General features: G+C 44.1%; 1 protein-coding gene across 1 annotated transcript; it reads right to left on the reverse strand.

Annotated features, from left to right (window-relative positions):
* Window positions 1–13258: 13258 nt before the first annotated feature.
* T265_00994 (hypothetical protein) lies at window positions 13259–22115 on the reverse strand (the record flags this gene model as incomplete). Its single annotated transcript, XM_009164909.1, has 6 exons — window positions 13259–13435; window positions 15413–15528; window positions 17404–17502; window positions 18627–18763; window positions 18808–18956; window positions 21963–22115. The coding sequence occupies 6 exons, from the start codon at window positions 22113–22115 to the stop codon at window positions 13259–13261; spliced, it is 831 nt and encodes a 276-aa protein (XP_009163173.1).
* Between the last annotated feature and the right edge of the window lie 306 nt (window positions 22116–22421).

The raw sequence follows: 22421 nt of genomic DNA on the forward strand, positions 1-22421 counted from the left end.
CCGAAAGAGTGTTACAACTGAACGATAGTCCATCAATGGGTACCACACTGTCGGAGCGAAAAATGGACCTTTTGAGGGTGTCCAGATCTAATATTATTAAATCCAATACAATGCTAGCAGCTTTCGTGTTCATGGACGTAACATGATGGTATTGTGACGCACACATAACAGTCGCCCTAATTCAACTTGAGTGTGATGGATAGCACGCAAATTCGCCGGAATCGGCATTGATTTTGGCCAACCCAAACATACACGCAATACACTACTCATAAGGTTGATGAAAATTCTTCGACAGCCCACGACCGGTTTAATTGATGAAACTATACCGCGATATCTCGAATATCGTGCCAACCGAAACATGAGGCGGTCTTTGCACAGCGCATTCAGTTAAGGAATATCATAAGCGAGAGATTCAGTTGAGTCTCCCGTAAAAACCAAATTGATATGCAAATGAGCGTATCTGTCGATACACGCAATACCTTTGATTCAAACACGAAAATGGGGCATCCTTTGAGATGGTGAGCATTTCAGTACAATATCCCCCCTCGTTTTATCGCCATGATCTGCCTGATGGATAAACTTGACCAATATATATTGGGAATCCTGTTTTGGGTACTCTATAATAAAGGATAACCATGCCCTGTTGTACTTGTATTAGGGTTGATAGTATTTGATTGTACAATACAGCAGAAACGTCTCTAAAAAAAGACTCATTAGGACTGCTCCCTGTGTGCTCTTTGTTCAACCAAAGCAGCTGAACATTGGCGCAGGCGGATATGAAATAGATCCTAGTCTAAAATTCCTAACGCGCTTTTGGTTGACTGACATTAATTCCACGCTAGCCCGAATACTTTCCAAAGCCACCAGCTGACTTCCGCCAGAACCAATTGAGATTAACAGGTTCACAATAACCAATTCCCAGAATCGAACCAAATTTCCGCGTATATGGGTCTGTAAATTAACAATCGACAGTAACGAGAGACATCACCACCACACGCTTAAACACCAACGAAGCTGGTTGACGATTGGAATATAAACCAGAATGAGGGTGTCCCCTAAAAACACTATGCAGTCCAACGCAGAAATGCCTCAGTAGTTGATAGGAAGCAACCGATAAGGGTACCTGCAAACTATGATAAGTCCACTGGCTGATCGACTGACAAAGTTGCCTCACTTACCAAATATCAGCCGAACTGACTCACACCGAAATATCCCGAAAGTATGCAGTGGAATTTACGTCTACGAGCAAGCATACCAACACCACAGGGGAAAAATTCAGACCGAACCTGTAGAAACCAATCCTCAAATAACGTGATAACACCGGCGATAGAATGGGAAGCTTTGTTAAACCATTCAAGTAGATGTCGCCGGAAAACCATTAAGAGTAGAGACAAAGCAGTCACATGCACGAAGGCAGTGAATTAGATGTGATTGACGGGGTGCATGAAGAGATCCGATACACTCAAGATATTCCGCATCAATGATGATCTGGGTGGCATCAAGGCCGGACATAATCGTTCTTCACATGAAACCATAATGTGTGGAAAGGCGAGCACCACACTATAAGATTTTTGGAGAGAGAAAAAGTGATCGTGATTGAAAGAAATGAAGCGATTCTGATATGGGATCAAAAAGTGTGAGTAGTTAAAATGACTGTACACGCTGACAAACAGGCACCATAGTGCACCACGAGTTGAATCTGGAAAGAATTGGTAGGGAGCAGGACAAATGCACCATCCAGAGTGTCGCCAAAAGGACCCAGGTCGTAGAAGTTGGCACAATAATCGGGTTAACAGCAATTCAGTTGACGACGATCACTGAGGTAGACTGGAATTATCGTTCCATCCTGTCGATACACGCAATACCTTTGATTCAAACACGAAAATGGGGCATCCTTTGAGATGGTGAGCATTTCAGTACAATATCCCCCCTCGTTTTATCGCCATGATCTGCCTGATGGATAAACTTGACCAATATATATTGGGAATCCTGTTTTGGGTACTCTATAATAAAGGATAACCATGCCCTGTTGTACTTGTATTAGGGTTGATAGTATTTGATTGTACAATACAGCAGAAACGTCTCTAAAAAAAGACTCATTAGGACTGCTCCCTGTGTGCTCTTTGTTCAACCAAAGCAGCTGAACATTGGCGCAGGCGGATATGAAATAGATCCTAGTCTAAAATTCCTAACGCGCTTTTGGTTGACTGACATTAATTCCACGCTAGCCCGAATACTTTCCAAAGCCACCAGCTGACTTCCGCCAGAACCAATTGAGATTAACAGGTTCACAATAACCAATTCCCAGAATCGAACCAAATTTCCGCGTATATGGGTCTGTAAATTAACAATCGACAGTAACGAGAGACATCACCACCACACGCTTAAACACCAACGAAGCTGGTTGACGATTGGAATATAAACCAGAATGAGGGTGTCCCCTAAAAACACTATGCAGTCCAACGCAGAAATGCCTCAGTAGTTGATAGGAAGCAACCGATAAGGGTACCTGCAAACTATGATAAGTCCACTGGCTGATCGACTGACAAAGTTGCCTCACTTACCAAATATCAGCCGAACTGACTCACACCGAAATATCCCGAAAGTATGCAGTGGAATTTACGTCTACGAGCAAGCATACCAACACCACAGGGGAAAAATTCAGACCGAACCTGTAGAAACCAATCCTCAAATAACGTGATAACACCGGCGATAGAATGGGAAGCTTTGTTAAACCATTCAAGTAGATGTCGCCGGAAAACCATTAAGAGTAGAGACAAAGCAGTCACATGCACGAAGGCAGTGAATTAGATGTGATTGACGGGGTGCATGAAGAGATCCGATACACTCAAGATATTCCGCATCAATGATGATCTGGGTGGCATCAAGGCCGGACATAATCGTTCTTCACATGAAACCATAATGTGTGGAAAGGCGAGCACCACACTATAAGATTTTTGGAGAGAGAAAAAGTGATCGTGATTGAAAGAAATGAAGCGATTCTGATATGGGATCAAAAAGTGTGAGTAGTTAAAATGACTGTACACGCTGACAAACAGGCACCATAGTGCACCACGAGTTGAATCTGGAAAGAATTGGTAGGGAGCAGGACAAATGCACCATCCAGAGTGTCGCCAAAAGGACCCAGGTCGTAGAAGTTGGCACAATAATCGGGTTAACAGCAATTCAGTTGACGACGATCACTGAGGTAGACTGGAATTATCGTTCCATCATTATTCTATCACACGTAGTGAGCTGTCGTGAGCCTCTGATTGAGCAGCAGGATGGTCCCTAAACAAATGAGTCGAAAATGGCCGTCAGAATATTCCAAACAGGTTCACAAACAAAAAGAGCATAAACAACGGTTTGAAAAAGTGCGCTCATTCCGAGTAGATGAGTACAACTTGACGAATCAGTTTAGACTAAGCAACATCTTTTTACCAATAGTTAGCAGACACAAAGAGAAAATTCAAACTGTTTCTGAGTTGATGTCAAAAAAGACTGTAATTGTGGTCATCCATTGGCACAGCATTTCCTGGATCTACTCCATTGGACGGCAGACGATGGCTACCCATTTTTGCGTTCACAACGACTTTGAACTTCAGTCACCTAAGGCACTATTTGGACAAAGATCAAAGAAGTGACAAGCTCGAACGAAAACAACAAATCCTCCGAGTCAAACATGCTGAAGAAAGTGGATTGCGAGCAAAGTATGCATAAATGCCAAAAAAAAAATCACTAAAATCGTACATCCAGATGTAGAGTCGACATGCAAAACGACGCAGTTACCCAAGCACGACCAGTGACGCAGAAGCACGGTAGATGGTACTTTGTTTCCAGCTAAGCGCAACCTGTTTTATTGACCTGATTCGCGTATTTTTCCATTGACTATATCGGTTAATGATGCACACATCACGTGATTTACTTTGGTTCATAAAACGGAACGAGTAGTTCTGCTATACGTGGAGCGTATGACCACGCAGATGTAGAGTCGACATGCAAAACGACGCAGTTACCCAAGCACGACCAGTGACGCAGAAGCACGGTAGATGGTACTTTGTTTCCAGCTAAGCGCAACCTGTTTTATTGACCTGATTCGCGTATTTTTCCATTGACTATATCGGTTAATGATGCACACATCACGTGATTTACTTTGGTTCATAAAACGGAACGAGTAGTTCTGCTATACGTGGAGCGTATGACCACGCAGTCTTTACTTTTCAACCTCCCCTACGCTCAAGTTGACTGCGGTATGGTGTTCAGCAGAGTACTGCAGTGAACGAAACTAAACATTGAATGACACGCAGGGATAAAAACCAACCGGTTCCTCAAATAACTAGCCAATCGTAAAATGCTAACCAACTATTGTACAAGCCGTTCGAAGAATCAGCCCACCGTTTTATTTTCCAAGAATGTTTCTCCCGGGTGAAGATAACACATGAAAGTGGCTGAGTGGTGGGTGACGCTACACAGTGCGAGCAGCAACAAGGGGAATGCATGCGAGGAAAACAAAGCGCATGCGGTGAAGACAATCTACATGACTAATGGAATGTCACGGTCACCCCCTAAACGATCAATCAAGTTTATCAAAAGACTAGAATGGAAAAGGCTAAACACTCCCTCCTGCCAATTACTGCCGACTCTCTGAGAGGCACACACTTGAGAATATGTGTGAGACGCCACAAATGTGGTACACGATTGGATCAACCTCATCTATTGAACACACGACAACATGGTATGCGAGTGAAAACATCAGTCGCACGAAAGGATAGAATGGGGTGAACCGAAAAAGATAGTACCATACAGCTGAAAAGTTTTCGAAGGAGAATCGTGTGCCTGCTTATCTGCGCCCATTAGTGTATGTGCAGTGCAGCTATTTAAGTTGACAACGAGTGTACACGATTCATAGGTAATCTAACGTGACGAATGACAGTAGCGGTTGAAATTTTACAACGTACGAAACGACTGCCAACTTTGCCTTGCTTCTGTTCCGCGCTTAATGGTAGCATGTTTTGAGTGGGTCCCGTTTGCATATTTTGAAGCAACCGTCAATTGAAGATATGCTCTTTGGTACTGCACGGGACTAAAATCAACTCACATGTATTGGAAACTATTATTGGCTACAAGCGTGTCAATAGGCTGAAACAGCTTCGTGATCTCCCAATTATTGTGCGTAGGGTTTCAATCGGCTGTCTGCACTTCTACCGAGGAATCCTGGCAAATGATAAATCTAACTGGCTAGCTCAAATAAACGTGACTTATTCGCCATTATTCAGTACGATACAACATGCAGGCACCTACGGATCAACTATTTCCTTGACACCCCCTGTGTGAGCGGAAGAGCGAGAATACACAACGCCCAAACAGAGCTTACGGCCTTGACGGTTCAGAAGTCCTTTATGAGTAGGGCAGAAAATCCACCATATTAACTGGACAAATTCGTGAGCAACCTAATTCTGGAGTTTAGATATTTGACCCCCATAACAACTTCTTTTGTGTAACAAGGTAACTAATGCCTTAAATTTTAGGTGGGGACTTCAGAGAAGTAGCACAACAATGAAGTATAGGTAGTTCGGGTGCGCTGTTTAGTTACTGGTCCGTTCTCCGGGCTTGGCAGTTGGCTGTCAAACTTCCTTGGGACTCAAAGAACTGCGTCCTTACCCCCTTTGTGGGCGACACCACTTTGCACTTTGTATCACTATCGCTCAGAGATCCGTTTCACCTCCATTGTGGACAAGCCACTAATGGACTTTGCCACTGACCTCAAATGGCGCTGGTCAAAAGCGGCAACGCTCAGCCCTCCCAAACCGCGTTTATGTTCCTTCGCCGCTTCATTAGCGATTTAAACCCAGTATTAAGATCCACTGCTATCACACAATTGTCGACGTTCACCGTTCTGACGTATCCTGATACTCACACGCCAAATCTCCGTGATGTGAGCAACTAGGAAGGCTGATTTCCAGGTTCAGACATGCAGTTAGGTCACCCTTTCTGCTTTATAAATCCAAAGGTCATCCCACCCTAGCCTGTCGCTCGCACTTTGATGCTAAGGCTCCTCTTCAGTTGTCGCACACTGATGCGAATCAACAGGGAATTTCAGCCTCATTGATATTGATCCACTTCAAACACTTTCTCACTGCTCCCTTACCTTATTCTACCGTTCGACCAAATCTTCTGTCCTTTGCTCGTGATGCTTAAACAGGAAACGCTTCTGTACCTATATAATCAGACGTAACACACAACGACCACAGATTGTAAAAGTCCTTTTACGTTAAGAACACTCTCCGTCAGTTTCCATTTCCAGTTGTTCATACAAGTTCAACTGTTTGAAAGTCAACCTAATGCTTATCTCGATCTGCTCTAAGGTTTGTATTATCTTATGTACGGCCGCCTGTCTTTTTTACATGAAGTCTTTAACTACTAGTCCTCTCTATCCCTGTAACTTACACAAGTAACTGAACAATCATCGATGATGAGCTGCATCGCAAACGTCCATGACTCATATAGACACTATTGGGGTACACCGAAACGTATGGAGTTAGTAGGTCGAATAGGTGTGCTGTGAAGGTCATAAAGAAATTTCAACGGAGATTTCACCCTATGAGTAAAGTTCATCCCTGCCGAAAAGCACTGTAAATTTGTTTAACATCTGTTGCGAATAATCGGTAATGGGCACCCCAGGAATACCTAGTGACATTTGGATTCATCAGCAGTGGAAAGCTAACCTACTCAGGTAAGAATGACATAGTTTTCAGCTACTAGCCTGGTGTTCGCGGGTTCTAATTGCCAAGGTAACTTGTGAGGTCTAAAATATCGATGATTTCCAGTGGAAATGTGTCGCGACCCCAGAAACCGATCAAGACCGAGATGGACCAAGTGGTTAGAGCGCGAATTCACTGACCGGAAGGTTCGTGGTTCGAACCCGACCTCTGGCTCTCGACCTCCCCTGTTCTAGGCTTGGAAAACCTGGCAATATCCCAGCCCTCGTGCCTCCTTCGTGTGGCAGAGCAGCTAGGCATCGAAAGGGTGCTACAGCTGAACGAAGAAAAAAACTTAGGTTCACTCCTGAAAACCTTCATCTTAATAAACACAATCATTGCATTGCACCAACAATCCTAGACGACATTCCAGATCCTGCGTTGGCTGCTCAAACTGGTTGGTTCATCCTCTAACTTGTTTGTCAGTAGCTTGTGTCATGCTGCCGTTATTTTTAGTGCCCAGATTGTTTATTTGTATTGCTGCATAAAACAAACGAAGCTCTGACTGAATGACCTTGGCTTACGTTGGCCTTTGATTGTACACTGTGAAATACTGAGACGATTGGTCGACAGGCTTCGAATCAGATCCGGATCGTGTTGCCCTGAAGCACGTTAGAGATTCTGCATCGCGTTCTACGCATGCAGTGTGAAACAGCTGCATAGTGGTTATCGGGTTCTGGCATAGACTGGCTCAACTTAAGGACGACGTCTCAGTTGGAACCTGATAAGAATAAGAAGACGGGAGTAGTATTGTTCACAGAAGGCTATTAGTGGGATGTCACTGTGGCGTCATTTCCCTGTATGAAACATCATTCGGGAGACCTGGGTTGCAGAGCGAGACCATTTCGACCCGCAGTGAACACTAGATGAGCGGATTCAGATTAGCCTCCATCTTGACAAGCTGCACATATTTTCAAACTGAAAACGTCAAAAGCCTAAACTACAGAAAATCCGAGGTAAAAGAAAGCACGAAAACATGGTTTTCTATTCGTTATACGGTTGCATACGAATTTAAAAACACCGCTATGACACTCTACTGGAAAACCACGTAGTGCATCACAATCTGACCGGCAGGATAGTGTTTGCACACAAAGGCCATCTTCTTCTGAGAACCCCTATCCACTAGTTTTTATACCCTTATTGTTAACTATGTACCATATCTGACAATGACGCCTGCAATTTTCCGGTTGCTGAGTCACACTTCCAGTCTTTTAAGTGAGAGACAGACACTTCCATGAAGAAAGCCACCAGCGTTCGCTTACAAAATGTCGATAATTCGCTGTGTGTAGCTCCACAGTGAGTGAATGAAACCCGGTCTACTCTGATTTATTCCACAGGGTAAACCGGACCAAGGTCGTAGATAAGACCTCCGACCACCTGGACAGTGGTAAGTGAGCGGTGAGCTATGGAGATGTAGTGCCCCCTGCTCCAATACTGGAGTGTCTAGCGAGCACGTGGAATTCATACGAAAAACTGAATCGCGAAAACTGTTCACTTATTAGATAAAATTCACCAATGGTTCGGCCATGAGCATCGCATAAGCTTCGATAATGTCGTCATGAACTGTTTACTACGGTATATTCTGGCTGAAGGATTCACAAACTGGGCGACACATCACCTGGAGAACAAGCACGAAAATCAGAGAAACGAAACCTAGGTATGCTGGTGTGCTGCCTGTGGGATCAGGGTACTAGAAGCCTACTACATCGATGATTGAGGGTATGCATCGATAGTACACCTGAACGCAACCGATGGTCCTGTCGCCGACCCACTATTCCGTCGTTCATGATCGTGCCTCATCCTACACTATCTATTGTCAAACGATTCGGCGAACCTAAGAACACTGCGAATGTAAACGATTCGCATTTATTCAAATGAGCTGTTTTTTAAGCAGAGGTTCGTCACAAAGACAAGAGATTATATCGAGTGACAAACTGGTTCTTTTCTGATCTAGGGTTGTTAATAACGAACTTCGCTCAATCAAAAACCGTCACATTGACGCGCAGGTCACGTATGAGCTTTGAGCCTACGAGCTAAATTGGCTGGAACTCCGTTCCATAATGACGCCAGGAAGGCGAAAGGGAAACAGAAAGACGACCCTTGAACCTTAAGATAGGGCATTGTGGAACAACAGTCCTAGCCTCCTGAACAACAGGAGTGTGGAGGAAGTAGACTGTTTCCCCCAGATGACCAGCAAGTGCATACAGATGGAAGCATCAAGAACGGATTGCAAAACGCTGGCCCTGAGAATGGCACATTCTAATCACTCAGCGGTTGACCATGACCGCTAGTGAATTATCCAGTGCAATCGAAATACAACTAAAACCTACCAAGAGGGCAATACGGCTCCAAACATATTTGGCATACACAGGAGCAGGAGTGGGACATATCTGGGTCACTCGGTCTAGGCTGGTCTCCCGTGAACAACCGGCCAAACAACTGAGTCACTGGTTCCGATCCCCAAAGGAGAACTCTACAACTCATTGCCTTATGAGTCACATTTTCAAGTCAACGGCTCAAGGTGGGATATCTCAAACAAGCCCCCTTCTTCGGCCTGAGCAAACGGAAAGTAGCAGCTGTTCGTCAACCGGCCCTCACACATACCCCTTCTCTAACCTTCGACTGACCCACTGCAGTCAATATAGCTGCCAGTCCTCTACCCACAGTTCTGTATCCCAACTATCACCTAGTAAAATAAAACAAAACAACCGCTCAGAAGAGCTAAACCACATTGCAAATTTCAATATCCGTGATCTCCGTCAAATTGGGCAACAGATAACGCTTGCTGAAACCTTGCTTCCTCTCTCTATCAATGTATTATGTCTGCGAAACAGGCACACAAAACGCCATTTCAATAATAAACCTCAAGCCGCTTAGGACGAAGTCAAATGTTTCACACTTCATACTTCAGGTAGCTGGTGGTAATGATACAACGGCTCGAAGGAGTTGCACTCAGCCCCAAGGCCAAAAGCGCTTTAGTGGGTTGCATTCCAATCGGCAGTCTCCTTTGCTCTGTACGGTTGTTTGGTCCACTTAAAACCCACGTAGACCAATGTGAAAAACGGTGTTACCTTTGTTGTCACCATAACCATTCAAAGACTGTAGTTCTCAGGCTGAAAAAGGGCTTTACCGAGGTCTACCAAGACTGCATCGGTCAGCAAGGATGGATACTGCCATTCTGATGGGTGACAAACACCCACTTTGGACTACTGAGGCCACAGGAAGCACAGTTAGGTGGCAGATTTGGAGTCGACGCTCACCGATTGGATAATAGAGGACGTCTTCAGTTGTGTGCCGAAAAGGTCCACTCCTGATCAGCACGAAATGTTAGCACAAGGGCTCACACTGAGTTACTTGGAGGCCACCGAGCATACGCCAGTCATGGATTCAGTTAGATCATGTGATTATCAGTTATCAATGGGGAGCCCAAATCAAGGAGTGTCGTTCTTCTGGGGTAAGCAACTTGGTTGCCATTGTGCAGGCTCAATTATAGTTTCGCTTTCTATAAATATTATGCGCACCTAAGCACATCATTTCCGTATATCCACTTCGACTAGTCTCAGTAGCTCAACAAAATCGAGCTTATCTACGTACAGTTAGTGAAAACGCAGTCACAGTGATGGCGAAGACTGGCTGGATTTCGAGAGTGACAGTGAAGGTGGCTATACTTTCGTTTTCTAGACCCGTCCATCCAAACCATCCCTGATTGGACCAAGTGAAGATTGGATATGTTCGACAACAGTAAATCTGATCAATGTCAAAAACGCCATATCGGTAGTTAGCGACTAGGATGGTACACACAGATCTTCCACACACCGGATAACCAAGAATCTGGAAAATGACAGAACGCTGGTGGATTGTGAAGGCCCAACAGATGATCAGTGCTTCTGCGGTAGGCCACAGAGGCACCCTGTTTCAGTTCATCCGACCAACTGACCAAAAGCAAAAGGGTGTCGACAATACAAATTGCGAAAAAGGTGGAACGGTAATTATTTCAGAGAATTTTCGTCTCCAGTGATCGACTGAACACGGTAAAGAGCAAGAACATCGATACCAGCCAGCCGTCAACAACAGAAATCCAGCTTGAAATATCATTCCTCGAACGCGATATGACACCACTTTGTACAGGTTGACCAACTACGAAAGACGGAAACTAGTGAGAATCAAACTGGGTTTCACTCCAGCCGAGGTGAATCAACCATATCTATAGCTTCAGACAAGTTCTTGAGTAACTACAATCTTTCAAACGTCCTACTTTATTAATCTTTATTGATCACAGAGCTGCTTTGAACTCTGCCGACCATCAGGACTCCGGTGATGTTTGGCGATCAGAGAGGTTTCTTCTAAATTTACATTCTTTGTGAGGGTACTGCATGCGAACTCTTGTGAGTGCGTGTGAATATACAGTTATCTTTCGTCTGAGTTTATCATGTCAAGTAGTTTAAGAATGCTGATCCGTCTAACCATTCCTCTAGAAACTTCTTCTTATTGTGGCGCTGCTTGTAATTTTTATAGCTACCTCCAAAACATTGGGAACCGAATATCTCCCTGGGCGCTCACTCACAGACATTGAGTACGCGGACGATATTGCCTTCCTTGGTTCGGGAACCGAAACCTCCCTGGGCGCTCCCTCACAGACATTGAGTACGCGGACGATATTGCCTTCCTTGGTTCAGATCCTTCAAAGATACAAATCGTTTCAACTACTGTCACAAAGAGAAGGGCCCTTACCACGGTGTGACGGTTCGTTTGTCTCCGTGACCCATTGGGCTGTCCTGCGGTATGACTGCCTGAAACTCAGTCTCATGCCAGGTTGGTCGGTGATCAGAGGTATGACCAACAATCTCCTAGCTCTATAAGTTGAGAGCCGAAACATATGTGGCAACTTATTCTTTTGAAAAGATTGCGCACTGGCATTTCCCGCCAAAAGCCATTACCACGTGGGCAAAAGGCTTTGGTCGAGGACGTTGATCCTACTCCTTTCTGGGTGGAGGATGCCAACCAGCACACAACCATTAATCTGATAACTGAAAACAGCTAAAACAACTCATTGCCGTCGAGTGGTGTCATCATCCGGGTCACCTTACTTGCTACATACAGTATGGACGGTAGGGGCACACAGTTTGTTGCTTACATCTCCTCTGATTTGCAGTGCAGAGATACACTAGATGGTTTTGGTAAAGAACATTCAGTCGACATAAGTAACGCTGGCTGAAGTATGGACTTCGTGTGTTTGGCAGCGCTCCTTTGAATAAACCCGTTCCGAATAGAATCGACAGAGAGGTGGACAGTCTTTAACCTGGCAACGAAATGTGGAAGTATCACCCGGTAAATTCATTCGGTTGACAGCTGTGTTCCTTGGATGATGGCCATGGGACTCATCACCCGTTAATGACACGTGGCTTGTTGATGAATTCGGTGGCACCTCTGCATCTGCTTCATCCCGCAGGCGCTCAGCTTCCGGCTTTTTCAGACAACGGAATGACCCAAAATCTACCAAACAATTATGCCAATGCCCTCGACGCTTCGCTCTCTCCTCTGCTGTATAATTTTTTGATGACCGAAACCGTTGCAACTGGAACCAGCATGCCTTTGGCAAACCGCTGACATACTGAACTGATGTGAATACCATACCACGACCGATCACTATAATCGGTTGTTCATTTGAATTCAGTTGCTGTTTCCACATTCATCTTCAGAGCATTAAAACCTACATGCTGGTTTGCCATTTTTAACTTTCCAATAAGGTGCTCTAATTCTGTAAATCTGATCTGCGCAAGTGCGCGACGACCAATTCTGACTATGAAACTAACCACACGCCTAGTACATGACAGGAGCGTGATTCACTTCCAGTGATTATCAGGGACGGGTTCAGGTTACTATCCGATGACTCCCGTTGTAAAACCACGTGATTTGATGCTGTACCCCACCAAACAGACACCATGGAACGTTCCTACGAAAACCATAAAGTGACGTGAGCGAAATAGTACGGCTTTCTGTGCATTAACCGAGAGAGGAGGGAGTGGCAAAAATTTTTACTGCACATCAAGGGCCAGAAAACGGAAAAGATGTATGCTGAGCAAAACCCAAGGCGGTAGCAAACCGAAAACAATACGCAACGCGGATTGTGACAGGTTTGGAGCACAGATGTACATCGATCAACTCAAGACAAGAAACTAGCACACTGTGAACTGGAATCCTGAAACCATTAGATCAATAATCCAAATGAACTCTAGTGTCCCATGGGCTTAGATCACGTGGCAACATGGAAGTCATATAGGTAGCTAGAGTCGACACACGAACTTGAAGAAAATAATAAAAAAAGATGAAAATCACCACAAAAAAGAGGCGAACCACACAAAATAAGAGGAACAAAGTCAAGTAGTGAGCACTAATTAACCGATATCTCAGTGTAGACAGTAGAATAGCACGATTGTTATTGAACGAGTTTAGTTTAGAGAATGAGAGAGGAACGCTAAATCGGCTAGTCAGGCAAAAACTCACATCAATCCGTTCGTCCAGGACCGCAAAGAACCACGCCGTTGATAAGAATGCGAATTGGGCATCTTTCCAGAGCCCCCGTTCAACGTGCCACCGAATGGCGAACCAGGTAGGGCGGGAGGAACGAATGCATTTGGGGGAGCCGACAAGGGCGGAGCACCGTATGACCGATATAGCTGAGATAGCTTGAGCTCCAGATGCTGTTAACGGAGCAGAATCAATATCGTCACTATCGACACTCAGACGTCACAATTAAACACATAACGATAAAATCTCGCAAGTGGAAACACCAGTTCAGACAAAATGGGGAACGCTATCCCAAATTTATTTGCTAAAAGCACCCGGATAGCAATCAAACTTCAGAACTCAACGCAGAACGCATGAGATATGGTTTTATTAGTCCATAACCTACGATGGAATATTTTTTTAGTCACCCATAGTTACTTTAATGAAGGATAAGTACTACATGTGATTCGCTTTACAGGGTCTCTTCATACTGAGATTTCCATAACACATTCCATACAAGAGAGCAGACCATAGGAAATGGATGATTCTGCTATGGGGCAGCTTCCTTTTGGGGTGCTAGATAAATGGAGATCGTACCATTTCCTATAACAGAAAACAGCAGTAAATTTGTCAGCAGGGGTCACATGACCCAGTGATTCCGTGCCTGTCCAACTGAGCTGCAAAATAAAGCTTATAGTTTGAATTAGCGATTCTACTAACGAAACGCTGGCTTAATAGTCTACGGCTTAATAGTCTAAGCTTCGAAGACCACCAAAGCTTAACCGAAAGTATAGAACCTTTCAAGGAGTCAACAACTAAACAGGTGTTGGAATCGACCCTAATAACCTGGCCTGAATAAGAACGCAATGCTCTCTTGACCAAGTCACTGCAAGCATGCTGGCTCACCTGAGATCTAATGTCCATTAACACGCGGCGAGGTACTCTGAGACTACCAGTTGTACCACTGGATTATGCATTCTATGCGGTTCGCGCGGATTTCTTAGCTTAAAAGGCTCTCCGTAATTCTTGTTTTAAAAAAGCTTCCAGTGAGGGAAATACGACGGCAATGGCAGGGACTGATATGAAACACCTTTGGGTCGCCAGGCGTAAGATCTGATGCTCCCAGACAGGCTCAGATAGCAGGGAAAAACCTGCCCGAAGAAACCCTAGTTTCGGAGAGCAAAGGCAAGGTCACGGTGAATCATGGCTATTAGATAAAGTGGTTTCGATCAAGGAACACCATCTGATATTGTTTCGTGAGTCGTGGTGGAAAGCTGAACTAGTGAGAACGGGCGCAGCTAGGGAGTAAGCTTGATCGGGTAGGCTGAGCAGCCTAATTTAGAGTTGGACGCTGCAAGCTGTAAGTAACCTGTAGTGACATTTCTAAACGCACAAATAAAGTGTGTTTAATTACTCTCATTTCAACGGATAAACCAAAATTACTGGGTCAATATTTGCCTACCTATTTCCCCATTCGTATCGTTATGTGATAATGAACCACGCGGTTAGGGGACGATTCACCACCACGTGCTGCCCAAATACGAGTCAAGCACACGGCTGACCAGGCACCGTGGCTGAGTGGTAGAAAATTCTATTCCTACCCTGCAGGCAAATAGAATCGCTCTGGAGATTCGTAAGATGGGCTGCCAATTTTACCGAATTAGCCTTTCAGTATGGACTGAGTTTGGCCTCCGGAACGAAATTCATGACTGAGAATTTTAATAAGGCTGACGTGAATTAAAACGGAAAAAATAGGCCAGATTATGCGCACACTGGAACAATTAAACATGAAACAAGCAAGCGAAGTTGTCGCTCACAAGGGAATTGTGAAGGGTGATACCGTGGTTGGTATAATTGAAACAAGTCAATCGGACAGCCGCCAATAAAATCTCACAGAGCACATGAACCTCAGGTTGTTCTGGTCTTTCCTTGCACGAATGACCTTAAATGTACATGCACACAATATACCGAAGGTCAGGTTGCAAGGCATCACGCACTTTGATATCACGAGCAACTGTATGTGTTCAATCAACTGAAAATACTGCCGCGCATCACATGACATAGGTCCATGTGACTTCAGTGTCCAAATAAGCTTCACTTGCACAAGAAACAGGCAACTACTGGAGATAAACGGAAAGAAAACCTACCCCGATTTTTTGCAGCGCATCATTGACCATATTAAGAGCGGCTATCCGGGTGGATGGAGTGAGTAACGGTGCGGGTACGGAATACGGTTCGGTTTGGACCATGATTTCAGTTGAATCTGGGGACACAGAACACGATGAACGGGGATATTAGTAGACCAAATAACGAAACCCATAAATCTTTCAGAGGAACCATTCAGTTTGTGTTTCCGAACAGATTCGGACCTTTAGTCTTTAGATAGAAAGGGATCTTTCTAATACTTTACACCGGTCAGTGCTCAATGCGATTCGGAGTAGTGGGCGGTAAAGAGCCTATCGTGAAAGCATCAGTAATGTGGAGAATGAATATGGGGGTGATCCAATTGAATTGGCTCTACTCATCCGCATATCTTGATGGGAATATCAGCAGCTTTGTTAAGAGTTCGCAAGCTACAACCTACAAACACGCAACCTAAAACAGCAACTCACGATGAAAACAATGATAATCGTTCGGCTATGACACATTTCGGTGCATACCTGCTATATCTTCCGAAGGAATCACGACGGTTGAGAGGCCTGCAGGTTGCCCAACCTAAACAGGAGCAATCGAGACCCCAGGGTTTGGTTCGAACTACGCATCTTCCTGTCAGTAAATTCACGCTTTAACCACCGAGCTATTTCGCGGCTTATACCGCGAAAACAGCAGTAAATTAACGATCCTCCTCTACTTAGACATTGAATATTGAATTTCGGTGATCAGGTTTCTGGGTAAATATTTCATAATGGCATATGTTGTTATGGTTTCCAATGTACCCTTACTAAAATTACCAGAGGAACCGAGTGAATCAAATTACCATTTCAATTCCTACATATCACGTGCGCAGAAGTGTGATTAGCGATCATGTGATGCCAGTGACGGCAACAACACCCACCAAGACGTCATATAACCAAGTGGGTGGAACCTTTAGTTGGTTACACGTTTAGGACTGACAATTTGCCTGTATGAAAACTTCTACAGTTAGTTCCTCTCGTACACTTATAATAACCATTTCAAATCAAAGTGTAAAACGCTTCAGGCTTATCACGTCCTTCAAGGGACAATGAAAATACTGCAAATGACCAGCGAATGCCAACGAGTAATTTGATTTCCTAAATTTATAACCACATGAAGCAATCACTTCGCACCAGAGTGGCCAGTGATCAGTGGCTTTAAAAAATAACGAGTGGTGATAATCGTTCAGCTGTAACACCCCTTTGGTACTTAGCTACCACATCATCCGAATGAAGCACGAGGGCCGAAACAGCCTAGACAGTGCCTTTTGATCAATAAGTTCGCGCTATAAGCAATCTCAGGAGTCTCGCGTACGCATTTTTAGGAGTCTGCAAAACGAGGGTAGTTGAATGCAACAAAGGTGTTGTGGCAAGGTTTGTGCAAAACCCGATCGATTCAAAACAGGTATTATCACAGCGCAGACAACACTTGTAAACGTGCATTATCTATGGCGTCAGAAACGGATTTTGCTTGAAGCTAAAGGGCCGCGTGTAAATGGAGACTAAGAGCTCTCTTACTGTGTGGTTGTGAAACTTCGCCTCTCCGATCCGACGACATTAGGGAGATTCAAACGCATGATCAGCGGTGCCTTCACAGCATAGACATTAGCTGGTCACAGCGTATTCCTGTGTAAGTGAGTCCTTGGTGGTGGATCGGAATCACTAGACCAACAAGTGAAACTCATCAAGTGGTCATAAAGGAAGCTACTTACAGAGTTGCTGAAAACTCTCCGAAGAGTTTTCGAATAGAATGCGGATCACTTTATCAACTACAATCCAGCACGTATTGCTGAAGGTTGACCAGCACCGAAAATCGCCCAGCAGTTACCGCTGAACGAGAGAGTTATCCCATTTCAAACTATTACAAAAGTATCGTACCAGAAAAAGCCCGTTCCCTGTTGCAAAGATACATGTGTTAGCGGTGCACGTAAGACCAAATATATGAAAATGAAAACGATACTTACGTTTGGATGGGGCGGAAACATCGTTAAGGTGACCATTGGAAAAACTTGCGGAGTGGCTTGCCGGTTGCCTCCGAATGACGGCTAATTCCTGCTGGAGATCTAAAAAAAATCAAAGGATTACATGGGACTAAGCAAACAAGAAAAGACCTATCATATTATATTGAATATTCGAGATACCAGATACACGACGTGAATGGTAAGATAATATAAACGTGAATCTTGAAGGCTCAAGCAACAGTCGAAGTATAAACAACAGAACCGTTTCGTGAAATATACTCAGCTGCGCAGCCGTCTGGTTTCAATGGGAGACGCAACTGATTCCCGCTGATCCTATCGTTCACGGTTCCCCTAGACAATGTATTTCAGTATTTCAAATATCACCCCAACATGAGACGGCTTCGTGCCGTATATACAAGAAATTCGGGTGAACTCCGTTAGGTCTCCCAATGAAACTAACTTAGTATTGTGAGGATTCCTTACAATTTAAGTTCAAACGGATCCTAAAGTTGACAGAAACTCAGTCAGCGAGCCCACCTCACCAGCCCCGAGAAAGAAAAATACAGATCGTGGGTCATCGGAGAGTTTCCAGCAACCCTAAGAGTAGTATGTCCCGTCTGGAAAATAGAATGGGAGGGGTATACACTGCATACAGACAGCACGCTCTCAGGCCTTCAAACTCTAGTCCTGCTTCATGAATGGCAACATGTTTGAATCGAGTGTTAATTCGTTCGCCAGAAACTTGATAATTCCCTTTCGATGATATAACTGACTGGATTCTTGTCCCAACACATCAAATAATAGTGTTCAAGACTTTGAGGAAAACGAAAACAACGGGGTCACTTCTGTAAGGTGAGAAGCTAGGACAGCAGGGGATCGATGTTTTCGAATAGTAAGCATTTGCTCTACGCTTGTCATCAAGCAGTTGGTTGACTTGCCCGATTTTGTTGAGAAACAGGCAAACGCCATGGGTGATTGAAAGAGAAATTCCCAACATATGAATAGCTGCTCATTCAACCAGATATATATATATATATATATATATATCCCCCATATCTATATGATAACTGGTACATAAAGGGGCCTCTTGCGCGGAAGCCAGTGACTAAAATATTCAATTCGAGGCCAATTTGTATTTGTAAGTATCTCAGTCGATTCCTACTACGAGATAAATAAAAAACTCCCCATTCGGTCGGGGATCACTCGCTAAACCTACCAAAGCTTACCTCTGGTTTCATCCTTCAGCCGTTGAACAGTTACAATGAGATCTTTTTTCTCATCTAATTCATTCTCCAGTATGGCATTGTGCTCGATGGCTTCATTGAGTTGCAACTCAAATGCTTCCAATGACACGACAGTTGCTCTGAAAGGCAATCAATATCAAAAGTAGTGAATAAGAGAATTTACCTATTAGCCCGTTCCAAATCATCGTTTCGCTGTTCCATTTCACGAATATACCTCTGCTGTTGCTCCTTTTCATTTTTATACCGAGCCAGTTCTTCCTGTAACTTGGTAAGCTCGGAATTTGCATTGTTTTGACCACTATCCAGCCGTTCCTGCAAAAGGGGTTAAGTCGGATGAGGTAAGTCTGTAACTTTATAAGAACTGGTCGTGACTGAAAATTCGTTGGACCATCACACTAAATAAACAACAGTGGAGAGTGGTTTGCGATGAGAACAGATAACACAATTGAAGAGCACACAAGATAAAAAATTAAACAGAGAAAAAGGTAGTATCTGTGATCTAAACGAACCTTAAAATGGGAACACATCCTTGGCGAAATACACTCATTTGCATGTCAGTTTAGTTTTCATGGGAGACTCGACTGAATTGCAACTGGATCTCTGGTTTATGATGTTCTTATTCAACACATGCAGTTGAGCAAGACCATAAACGAGAGATTCAGCTAGGATTCAGATGAGTCTCTTGTGAAAACCAAACTGGTACATTAGTGTATTTCTCGAAGTTCGAGCAATTTAGTTTCAAGTAGAAGATAAGGTTGAGGAACACTCAGAGACTGCATATACCTGGTGATCCCCAAGAAGGACGAAACAGGTCATGGGCTATCGATGAGTCATCAGCAACCTTACAAGTAGTGCTTCACGGGAAAACACTCTCGTGTAACGCATCTCTTTCACTGAAGTCTATGGGCAACAAGACTAACCGCTGAGCAGAGGATTAGCGTTCAGCTGTCCGTAAAAGGATCCACATCACAGCATGTGTATATGTTCCTCAAGCCATGTGTCCCTACTACTGTAAGCTATTTAGAAACTCTGTTGCTCAGACTCTAGCGCCGCATGACTGCATCCCTCCAATTGAGGCTTATCCGCCGGATAATGACCAGTATCTTTGAACAACAAAGTAACAGATCAACTCGGAAAGCGGATTTTTTTACACCTGTTTTACGTAGATTCTTCCACGCTACTTTCAAAGCACTTTATCTACCATTGCAACATGACTATAAAGTGTAAAAACCGACCAGCTGAGCCCTTTGAAATGGGATCTCAGAGCGTCCCCAAACCAATTAGAGGGATAAGCTCAGAAATCTGAACCCCAGAAACTCACCTTCCTAGGGCGACAAATGGGCTGAAATATGGTGTCCCTGCTCTGAGTAACTAGTCTCTAATTGATACTCTCGTAAAAACCTTACAAAATCAGTAGAAAATAAATAGTGCCTGAATAACACTATCGTTAAAACGGCTAACTTTTCAAATGCACTTCAAAGCAGCCCTTTACAGAGAACATAATTACTTCAAAATCTATTCGGTTAGTTGGTTGGGTCTCCATTCGTTACATTCGACAGTCGAGTTCGTAGCAAAAAAACAGTGCAACAATAGAAAGATGTTGAACGAACTTGCGACCTCTTTTACCATAAACAAATAACAGCGAATGAACTGCAATCCCATGCCATCGGGGGCTAGTTTTTGAAATGCATGAAACTAACAGGTTTTCAAAACCAAACACCGTTCCTTTTGAGCAGACGTGATGCGCGCACATTCATGTAAGCATATGTTATCAAGGTTAAGGATCGAACTGAAAATGGTTGCAATCTCTGTTCATTTATACTTCATCTAACGCACTAACCACACTCGTGCGACCACTCTCTTAACGATGGTTTTGTAGGACACTCATCACCATCAACAGGGATAGCAACATCAGTGTTGATACTGAGGCTTCACTGGCGTACAACCATACTGTGTCTAACTATATTTAAAGACTTACAATGAACAGAAGAGGAAAGAATAAATGAGAGGGAACCCAGCGCTGGTCCATGGCAAATAATGTGAGGTATCTACACCTTCAGGCGATCAGTCAAAATAGCTGGAAAGGAACTGACAACACGAACGCTACTGGCACCGATTAACCGCCATTTCCTGCAGTGCCCCAAGCCAAGCACAGGGGGCCATGGGGACATCCAGGAAGGCGGACAGCACCAACGAGACTTTAACTCTTCGTAATCTCTTTGTTACATTTCCACCAAGTCAGTGCTGTCCACTTCGCAGTTTGCGCCATTCTGAAGGAGGTATGGAGAAAAACTGCTGTCCCGGAAGACAACGTTTTAGCACTAACAACACACGACCGATCCATCGCAGTTGATGGTCCCGGATGGTTTTTACGACTGAAGTACTACCTGCTATACAACCAAATATTCGTTTTCTAATAACCTCGTCACTAGTTCGTTGACGCCATCCGACACCAACAAGACTTCCGATAAATCGGTGGACAAAGCCATGATGGGGCAGAGGTCACATCTAACAAGTACGCGACACTGGACACTTGAAAACATCCCCTGAAACAACGGGCTTGGCACGGAGTTCGAGAAAGAGTCGGATACAGATGACAACCTGTCACTAATTTATCCCTGAGCTAACGAATCACCTGATACTGGGCTTATATGGAAACCATGGGCGTTTGGGAGATAAATTCAACGTCAGGGTAAGAAGTCATACGTGACTCCATAGTCGGTTTCAGTTTGCTTATCCTACTATGATGTCAGGTCAAGCCAGTGGAGCTTATTGAACCAGAACAATGAGGATAGACAATAGCAATACTCCCAGAAAGTAGAGGTACAGCCGGAACCATTGGCTCCTCCTCACCGATCCAGCCCCTACAGCGATCGCATCCGCTGCTCTAAAAGGGGCGTCGTAACGTTTTATCATTTCCCAACTTTTTGGTCAGTTACATCTCCGTCCCCAAAGGCAACTGTTGAATGACTTTTGAATTCCTGGTTGCTCGACATCCACAAGATCGACTAAGAGAACACACTTGTGCTTGTTGTTGAAACGAACACAGTTGGAGCTGAAATCTTAGAGATGGAAGCTCTATGAGTCGCAACGAAACCTAAGCTGCCAAAGTAAGGAATAGTCAATAAACTTGGAGGTCCTGTACGAAGAGAAGGGGAGACGCTAGTAGTTCACAGCGGAGAAACACAAAGGATGTCATAATGGAAAAGGAAATCCATCTGGCCACACTACAGACAATAGTTTAACCATGGTTTGTCCTGAAAAGGTAACTAGTGGACATCCCACCAATAGCTGTTAGGCATACCAAACAAAACTTACTCGTAACTGATCCCTCTCTGAGATTAGCTTTTCATTTGAAAGAATAAGCGCTTCATTTTGTTTTTCCAACTGTCCCAATTGTATTTCTAACTCGCGCTCAAGCTCCCGAGAACTGATTTGAAAATCCTCCAGCTCCTCACGAGCTTCTTCCATGCTATTCATGGGAACAAAATAAAAACGTAAAGTAGCGAAAAACCCACGCTTGTTTGTATTCCTCTGCCATCCGTCGCCAATATTCCACTTCTTCGTTAACATCTTTGAATGACAAGGAAGCCATGGTAGACAGCTGAAAGGAGAAATGATATGTCCTGATAACCAACTTAGACATGACAAGCTGAGAACAAGTAATCCAGTACCACACCACCTTTTAACATGGGCGAGATGGCTCAGTGGTTAGAGCGCGAATTTACCGACCGCAAGGTCTGTGTTTAGAGCCCAATCTGTACATCTCAACTTCTC

This window comes from Opisthorchis viverrini (genome assembly GCF_000715545.1).
Source record: "Opisthorchis viverrini unplaced genomic scaffold opera_v5_10, whole genome shotgun sequence".
Taxonomy (NCBI): domain Eukaryota; kingdom Metazoa; phylum Platyhelminthes; class Trematoda; order Opisthorchiida; family Opisthorchiidae; genus Opisthorchis; species Opisthorchis viverrini.